This window comes from Carex rostrata, chromosome 29 (assembly GCF_964058835.1).
Source record: "Carex rostrata chromosome 29, lpCarRost1.2, whole genome shotgun sequence".
Lineage (NCBI taxonomy): Eukaryota > Viridiplantae > Streptophyta > Magnoliopsida > Poales > Cyperaceae > Carex > Carex rostrata.
In genome coordinates this window covers 2324974-2335244 of record NC_135946.1, presented here as the reverse complement: position 1 = coordinate 2335244, position 10271 = coordinate 2324974, and the positions used below count along the sequence as shown (strand labels likewise).

Sequence of the window (10271 nt, the reverse complement as noted above, 5' to 3'; positions counted from 1 at the left end):
TTACATTTTTTGGAAATTTTTTACTATTTATTAAGTATTTAACAAAATCGCTATATTCAGACCATTGAATTTTTGTACCCATATTAATAAATAATAAAAAAATTCAAAAAAAAATGTAAAATTTGATCTGCAAGCACATTTTAACATATCCATCATATTGAACGGTTTGGATCGACTATTTGGACTTTGAAAATATAGAGTGTAATTCGGTATCACCAAAAAAGGGTGTAATTGGATCCCTCCTCATTTGTTTATAATGTATTTGTTGTATATATAATTGCACATGTAATAAAAGATATATTTATCCATGATATTTTTTATACTTCACCATGGCCATTTCTAAATTTAATTGTAATCTTTTGATGCTAATTACATTGTTTTACGAGAAACAATAGTGCCTGATCCAATATGCCCTCTAGTTATTGTTTGTTTTTTTTATTATTCTAATTTCATATCCGGTTAATCAAAATCTTATATTTGGGTTTTGACAGTAAATTTTATTTATGATAGTTATCAAAATAAACTAAATGAGATTAGTGATAATTTATCTATATATAGGTGGTGTATTAAATTTTATATAATTTGAAAATTTATTGCTATCATTCAGCTGTCTGAAAAAATTAACATTCAGTTTTATTTAGACTTGTTCATTCTAAAATTCTAAAATGATTTGATGTTAATTTGTTCTGTTACATATTTTTACTATTTCAAATTCGAGCTAGAATTCAAACTGATTTTGCTTGTCTACCTACAACAAATGTCATAGAAGTCATAGGAATATATAGCATGGATGATTCATAACTTTTTATTGATAGGAATTATTTAAAAACAATATAGGAAACTAGATGGAGTATAGGAATTTTTTTATTCCATAGAAAGAATCGAAACAATAATATTTTAACTAGATGAAGTACATAAATATTCTATTATTTATGCATAAAAATATTGATCAATGTATTTTTATTTAGAAAAAGTAAACTAGAGAGTTTGTTCTTAAAAGACATATGTCTTGATTTGGTGGCTATAATAGTCCATGATAATTTGTTTCCTGCTTAACTCTCATCTCCTCATACAAGTCCGAGCAGGAGGTACATCATCACGGATCTATTATATCCATCACCTCCACATATGGTTATCAATGATGAGTGAAAATAGAGAGAACGAGAGAGAGATCATATAGAAATAACTTGTGCTTTGAATGTGGTGGGTCTGAGGAGGGCCATGTCTCAACCTAACTAGTGCTTTTGAGTGTGGTGGATATGAGGAGGGCATGGTATTTTATATGTGGTTTCTGAAATTTTTGAGGAAAAAGTCTTGTGCCGTGCAGTACAAAAGAGGAATATTAATGATGTACTTTTTCTCTCTCAAGATATGAAAATTAATTAATCTTTGAGGAAAAAGTCTTGTGCCGTGCTTAAAATATTCCACCTAGTTATATTTAATCATGGGGTGGCACTGGTTGAACTATTGAATTGGCACTGGCAGCATGTTCATATATAGTTCTATTTAATCACGGGCAGCATTGTTGGCAGTGTTCTATACTTCTATTTACTATTTTCATTGTTTATGAAATACTTAAAACAATGGACACAATATATATATTTGCAGCCAATAAATTGGTTATTAATTTTGAGTTTGTAATTTAGTATTTCTCTAGCCATTTGGTAGATAATTTTTTTTCTGCAAGGTATTTCTATTAAAATATTTAACAATCAATTTAAATATTGTTATCATTATTTTTATTGCAAAACTAAGAACAATAAATTATGGGTTAGTTGATGTTAATTTTTTTTCCTACTTTATGTTTGAAGAATTATGAGATATAATTATCTCCATTCCTATTGTTTTTCTAAATTTAAATTTGTGATCAAAGAATATTTATATTTTGAAAACAATATTTTTGTACGCTGGTGGTATCCACAACTTCCTTTAAAAATGATAATATTTCATGATATAACAAGTGCGAATTAAGAAGGAACAAAAATTACAGACAATTATGGAGACAACCTAAATCAGAAAAATTGGAAGCCTCAGCAAAATTCAAAGGTGGGGCAACAGGTCACATACATTATATCAAGAAAATTAGGGACCAAATTGCATAATTTGAGAAATAATGACAAGATATGGAAATGGCTTTGAGAAATACTGACAAAATACGGTTTCATTATGTTTTCAATTTAATGCTTTCGTATTTTCAATTTTACTTATTTGTAGCTCAACTGTTATGAACTCAATTGCTTTTTTTTTTTTTGGTGGTTACCACCTTTATGTAACGGATCCTTTCTTTTAATATAAATGTGGACAAGATCCTCATATTTACTCAAAAAATTAAAGTTCAACCACAAAAATCGAATTATTTATAAAGTTTAGTAATTTATATTAGAGCCAAAAAGCCAAAAATGTTCAAACTCGGTCACATTTTATAAATTTTTCTTTGATTCAAGTCATAAATTAATTTCCATCCACTACGCTCATATAACCATACATTATTGTGCCATTTATGTCATTACCCTTTGCACCTTAATTAATTTGCACCAGAGACGATGCACTAGACCAGTCAAATCTTGCCTTTACTGCAGAGAAGTTGAAACGACGGGAAATTAAAAGAAATAATTAATCAAACGTTATATATACGTGCATACTAAATCGTAAGCAGTGGCCAACGGCCTAGAAACAGGGTTCGGGTTTAATTCGCGAATTAAATATTTTGGAGCCATCAGCGTATCAATCCGCGTTTAATACGATGATTCACGTATTAAACGGTCAATTCGCGTATTATTCGTGTTTTTATCGAATTTTACGAATTAAACGCGTATAGTTCGTAAAAATTCGCTGCTTTGTCACGCAGGAGAAATTAAATTTTTGACTGTGCGCTGGATTCACGGGAAAAATTAAGCATAGAAAGTTGCGTTGGGCTTCAACTCCACTCCAGAAAAGAACACTTTTGATGCTCCTAGATAATCTGAACCGTTTATTTATAGTTTGAACCGTTCAGATTATTAGTGTGACAGAGAAAAATTCAACAGGAAGATATCTCAAGTAATTTATGTTTTTATGTGTTGTTGTATTTTCGAGTAGCATCTTTAACTCTAAGATTTGTGTTCTTATGTTGATGAATCTGTATAGCTTTGTGTGTTGTGTTCTGAATTTTTCTTTTAATCCTTTCTATTTTGTATTTAAAATTTTAAAAATAAATCAGTATAATAAATGAATTATTTCCGAATTATACCCGAATCACGAATTTTTGACTCTACTGAACCTTTCCCGAACTATTAAGTTGTCACTATGGCCAGTGGGGGTGTAAACTGAGCAGATTCGGAGCGGATAATGCCGATACCATATCCATATCCGTATTTTAATGAGCGGATACAAATACGGATACAAATAGTAAACGGATATCAAAATTCAAAACCAAATCCAACTTAAACGAATACGGATACAGAGCGGATAATCTTCGAATACGGATTCGAATCGGATATAAAATGATTAATTGTCAGATAATTAAGCTATATGAACAATCCATTAAAATAATTTACTTATATAATATAATACAAATAGAGGAGGGATCGGATGACACCCTTTTTTGGTGACATCGGATGACACCGTGCATTTTCAAAGTCCAAACAGTCGATCCAAAATGTTCAATTTAATGGATATGTTAAAATGTGCTTACATATCAAATTTTACATTTTTCTGAATTTTTTTACTATTTATTAAGATGAGTACAAAAATTTAACGGTCTGAATATAGCGATTTTGTTAAATACTTAATAAATAGTAAAAAAATTCAGAAAAATGTAAAATTTGATATGCAAGCACATTTTAACATATCCATCAAGTTGAATGGTTTGGATTGACTATTTCAACTTTGAAAACTTTAAAAATGCACAGTGTCATTCGATATTACCAAAAAATGGTGTCATCCAATCCCTCATATAAATATTAGGATCAAAACATTTATTTTTTAAACTACATTATCCTTCTAATTTTTAAAATTCATTGAATCGAACTGATTGAAAAGAGGAATATAATTTTTTTGAACCCATAAAATATTAATGATGTACTTTTTCTCTCTTAAGATATGAAAATTATTTAACAACAATTCATTTTTTGTACTGAAATACATAATTTTTTTGAGCTTATAAAAAATAAAAAATTTAACAAAGAATGTTTATTTTACTATTAGTGTTTTATTTCAGTTCAATAGAATAAATTGAATATTTAGTTCGTTTTGCTTAGCTCGATTTTAATTCAGTTGATAAATTCATTTCAACCGGTTTAATTATATTTTTAAAAATAAATACAATTTTAATTTACCTATTTTATTTCGGTTTTAATCAAACCAAATCAGTGAACACCCTAGTTCCAAATAGAAAGATAGAAAGAAAAAAAAAAAAAAAAAAGTAACATCCTAACAGGCTTAAAAAAGTGGGAATTAAAATAACAATATCTAACCGAGTTTTATTCAACTATAACAGTGTTTGAGGAAACTGAGCTCACGATTCGTTACCGAATTTATCTTGCCTTTGTTGTGTCATTTGAGATTAATTTTAATATTTTTTGTAACCTTTCGTTAAAATAACTAGAGGATGAATTTTATTTTCTCTATTAACTAAAGCTAGTATTTTTATGAGAGATTTTTTTTTTACTAGAGGATGATTTTTTTTTTTACGTTGAACTTGATTGCATGTAGAAACAATTCACATGACATGTTTGTCCTAACAATCAGCTATTTTATTTGCTGTGTCGAGAAATAAAATGTCTTAGCTGTCTCCCATGTCAGGCAAATTAAACTTTGTCCTCTTTGAATACTAGTTGGTACTATTTCTCATTTAATACACCACAGTGTAAAAGTTTGAACTTTGAATATTGAACCGTTTGAAGCCCATATTTCTTTAAAACCGAACTATCGGTTTCTGAAAAAACCGGTCCAATAAACCGGATTTGACCGGTTCAACTGCACAATCGGTCTTCTAAACAAACCAAACTGAAAAAACATCTGGGTTTAGTTTTTTTTTTGTTAAACCGCCGGTCCGGTTTTGATAACACTAGGTCCAATTAATAAACCAGATTTTAGTGATTTATTGATTCAGTTTTTTCTATGGAATCGATAATTTGCTATACTCTATCCAATTTCCTATATTATTTTTAAATAATTTCTAGAAATAAAATGTTGTGGATTGTCCATGCTATGTTCCTATGATGATCTTATATGACATTCTTTCTGGTTCAATACTGCCCACATAGAAGCCTATGGTAGGATCAAGGTACGCTAATATACAAATATATCAATTATTTGGGATGTCGAAAGAAAATTACTAGAATTGTGTTTTGCTTAATTTTACTTAAAAAATAGGCCAATTTAAGTGTATTATTATTATTATCATCATCATCATCATCATCTTCATGTTCTATTTGATTTTAATTATTAAATTTACCTCTTTTGTTATCTCTTTTTTTTTTCCTCTCTGACTTAAAATTTGTGTTTAAAAAAATAATACTGAATACCGTTGATTGAATTTATTGACTAAATTATAAAAATATGTCATTAAAAGTTCATTTCAACTAGACATTGATTTTCAAATAAAAATATATACTATCGTCATGCATGATCCTCCTATAGTGCTATGAAGATCTTCTATGGCATTCTTTGTAGTTTTATATACACTGCCTATTTTGTGTTTGCTTCTGTTTACTTAAAAAGTAGGAGAATTTAATCATGCAGGTACATTTTGATATGGAGACCATGTTGAACGGTTTAGATAGGCTGTTTGGAATTTAAAAACGAAGATATTGATGTGTAGTATGGACCAATCTGTGATATATATGTAGTACTACGATAATCAATTAAACATGCATTTGTAAAAAAAAGAAAAAAGAAATGAGATTAGTGATATTTTATCTATATATAGGTGGTGTATTAAATTTGATATAATTTGAAATTTTGTATTGGTATCATTGACTAGTCTGAAAAATTAGCATAGCATTCAGTTTTATTTACGCAAACTTGTTCATTCTAAAATTGAACAATTCTCGAGTCCATCAGTACTATCAACATGAAACCAATACTACTTTTTTTTGTATCTTGTGATTTGGTTATTTTTATTTTTATTTAGTTTGAGGTCCACTTGTCTCATTTCATTTTTAACTAGTTCAAAATCGAGCTTGAATTCGAACTGATTTAATTCGCTTGTTTAATTCAAGTAGAGTTCAGCTTAATTCATAGTTATGAGTGAGACTACGGTACTATACATAGCGTATATTGTCCGTATTATGAATCAACATTTATATTTTAAAAGTTTAAACAATCAATCTAAACTGTTCAACATGATTTTCACATAAAAATGTACTTACAGATCTAATTTTACATTTTTAAGATTTTTCCTACTATCTAAAAAATAGTAAAACTTTCGAAAAAATTGTAAAATTTAGTCAACAACTGGAAGAGCACTTGAGGATTTATAAAATGGCCAATGTTAACTGCTCTAAACTGGAAAACTAAATTTAAAATTCTAATTATTATGAAAGATCCAATAAGCACAAAGTCTAAGGAGGCTAATTAATGTGCCATCGGGTTCTATAAGCAGAATCTAAGTCTATATATATCTCATTCTATTTAATTAGAGCACTCCTATATATAATCTTAAATAATTCCTTCAAAACACAAGTACTTTTAATCTTAATAAATTCCTACATAATGTTTACTTTTGAGACATTATTTTCAAGGAGAGAAATGTATTATTAGCATTATTAGCAAATGATATTTGGATAGAAGGTGCGTTTGGATGAAAACTTAGGTTAGTGAGAATAGTTAAATAATTCAAATTTGAGATAGTGAGCTAATTCAACTTCTGATTAAGTTAGTAAAATAGCATGCTAATCCACAAAAGACAAATAAAGATTTGTTCAATTTTGCTAACTCAATCCAACACACTCAAATGAAGAATAGTAGTTTGGAATAGTCGCTAATCCGGATTAGCACTATTTTTTGCCTCATCCAAACTCACTCAATAACAACAACTCTCCTATAGCATTAATAGCAAATTATCAACAGATACTGATAATGATCTGAGTAACTGTCCTAACTTCAATAAAAACAAGTGCAAAAATGAAGATATTTCTGTGATTTAGGACTTATATTTGCAAGAAAATGTAGGAAGTAGTTAATGGGTGGTATTTAGGAAGATTAGAATGTCAAATGGGAGCAATTAGCTATAAATAGAGTATGTCAAAAATTATATTTGAGTCTTGAATTTTGTCATGATATGTAATCTTTGTATGTCAAAAATGCAAATCGATCACATGTGAGACAGCAACAAGTTAGTGAATAAATAGAGTATATTTTTCCAAAATCAATTTCACATGATAGTATAATAAAATAATTTCAGAAATGAAAATTTTCTAGCAGGTCATTGAAATTTTAACAGGCTTATCTACCCAGCAATAAGCACAAGACAAAACCAATGAAAAAATTAAGGTATTAAATAGAGATATGAATCGAAAGGGGATGTAGTACAATTGGCTAGAAAAATGTCCTAGAGTTGTTATACCCAAAGGTCGAGAGTTCGATTCTCCCTCACGAACCTTGGTAGCTACTACCAAGTTTTCAAAAAAAAAATAGAGATATGAATCTATAACACAGATCGATTCATTATATGCATATTACCATAGTCTCAATCCATTATTTTTGTTATTTGCCTCTCAACAATTACAAGTTTAATGTTCTTAATTATTGCCGATCATGTTTAAAGCTATGAAATTAACTATAGTTATTCTTTTAAAATATCCATGATTTTTTCTTGGTTAATATAAAGGCAAATAGTCAATGTTAATTGCATTAATGCTCTTGATTCTTGTACTTTCTTTGGTTTAGCCTAGGTAATAGGAAATAACATTCAGCAAAGTTCACACAATGATCACTAAATGTATATATAATACTTAACTAAAACACCAAGTTACATTATTTTGGGTACATCCAAATAGTCTACTTGAAACAATCGTAAAACCAAAGAAAAAGAGAAACAACATGACATGGCATCTAACTAATTAAGGTGTAGAATAAAATGGTGGTGAGAATAACGGTGAAGGTGCAGGTGCAGAGTTGTAGCATGGCGGTAATGGGGTCCCGCAAAGGCATCGATTGTGGTCATAAGAATTGAACCGCGACATGAAACCCCCCTGAGGTATCTCTCCACAGAGACTGTTGAACTTCAGATCGAGCGATTGCAACTCAGAAGCACTAGCAATTGACTTTGGCACTTTACCATAGATTTGATTGAAACTTAGATCTAAACTAAAGAGGTGTTCCGGGATTATTACATCACTCAAATCAAACGCAAGTTGATTATAAGACAAATCCATGTAAGTGACTGTCTTGTGTAAACCAAATAAAAAGGAAGCATCACCACTAAGTTGGTTCTTCCTGAGAATTAGTGTAGAAAAATTTACCCATTCATAACACCTCGGTATTTTGCCGGTCAAGCCGTTTTCACTAAGATCAAGAAGGACAGATGGAACAAGTCCCGGCGGTATGCTACCGGTGAGGAAATTCCAACGAAGGTTCAAAATCTTTAAGTTTGGTAATTTAGAGAGAGATGGTGGAATTGAACCTGAGAAAGAGTTCATATCAAAATAAATACTTGTGAGGTTGTTATGGTTAGGAAATTCAGGAATGGGACCCCCGAGGAATGTGCGCGATAAACTTATCTCACGAAGATTGATAAGTCTGTCAACGCAGGTAATCGGACCAAAAAAGGGGACGTTATACAATGATAGATATTCTAGTTCGGTTAAATCGCAAATGGCTTGAGGAAAGGGAGCGGACAGAGGGGACCAAAGGTAGATACTAATGGAGAAAGCATTTACACGACCGGTACTGGTACATGATACGTAAACATGTATTACAGGGTCATTTGTGTGATTATTGCAGAAATCGAAACCATCGACCCATGCACTGAGAAAATCAGGGTTGCCTAGCTGCTCTTTGATTTTGAGCAGCACTAAAACATCGTTTTGATCTGTAGATAACACTAAAGAGGTGCAAGAGGAGAGGATCAGTAGTAAGAAAATGATAGCCATGTTCTTTTTCTTTTGTGGGGTTTGAATTGTTTTGTCTTTGGATGTTGTGACTTGTGACGATGAGCTCTTATAGAGAGGCGAATAGCAAAAATTTCAAATAGCGCGCCCTTCTATTTTCAAGCAATGTCAAGGGCACCTATTTATCCTGTTACCTAACTCGTGTCGTATTAAAAATACGGATAAGAATAAGAATTTTTTTGTTAGCTTATTGGGTACGGACAAAAAAGAAATTTGTTATGATAACGGAAAAAGGTTATTGATAAAGACCATTTCTTACATTTTATCCTATAAGATAATTTTAAACATAAAAATAAATATATAGATATATATTTGTTTGGAGATGACACATGATACCATAAAGTTAATACTTTATTAAATTTTCATAGTACAAGTTAGTTATATTCATTATTATTGTTTTCTTGTTTTGAAAAATATTTTATTGAAAACACAAATAAGAATGTCAATAACACTTTTTTATCCGTTTAATTAAGCCGCATCGTATTCGAAAAGACAAATAAGAGTAAAGATTTTTTTTTTTTGTAAACTTATCATATACATAAAAGAGTATGATTTTTATTATTATTATATAACAGGTATGATCGAGTAAAAAAATATTTCCTTTACCTGTTGACACTCCTATTAGAAAGTCTTGCTTTCACTATTAAATTATAATGAGACGACCTCGACAAAGGTGCATCTAAAATTAAGTAAAACGCTACTATTATATTTGAAGAATAAATCGAGGTTTTGACCTAAACGACAAAACATTAATGATTCTCTTACATCATTCAGAATTTTTTTAGTGTACACATAATTTTTAAGTGAAAAACACAATTGTGTGAATTTGATAAAACAAAATAATAACTATTCAAAAATTAAAGTCACTGTGTGATTGCGTGAAATTCGTAGTTTGAAGTCAATTTAATAAGTTTTGGATTAGTGGTGTTTATGAATTGTACCTTTGATTTCTTCTCATCACATCCAATTAAGTCACGAATATTTTTTCTTTAAAGAAATGTTAATGATCTAATCCGGATTATAATATAATTCAAAATGTAAATTCATTCAAAATTTGACAAAATTTACATAGGAATCCACATATTCAATACGAATTTTATGATAGAAATACAGATTCATATCCATTATGCATAACACGAGTGAGTATAATTATTTTATATTATAAATATAAAATTT

The 10271-nt window shown here is 29.6% G+C and overlaps 1 protein-coding gene across 1 annotated transcript; it reads right to left on the bottom strand.

The window, feature by feature from the left end:
- Positions 1–8045: 8045 nt before the first annotated feature.
- On the bottom strand, positions 8046–9077 carry LOC144546142 (polygalacturonase inhibitor 1-like). Its single transcript, XM_078294669.1, has one exon. It carries the CDS (start codon positions 9075–9077, stop codon positions 8046–8048), a length of 1032 nt encoding a protein of 343 aa, XP_078150795.1.
- Positions 9078–10271: the final 1194 nt, after the last annotated feature.

What these genes read in the sequence shown, in the direction of transcription:
- LOC144546142 (XM_078294669.1), bottom strand. Translation starts at nt 9,077, where the DNA reads ATGGCTATCATTTTCTTACTACTGATCCTCTCCTCTTGCACCTCTTTA.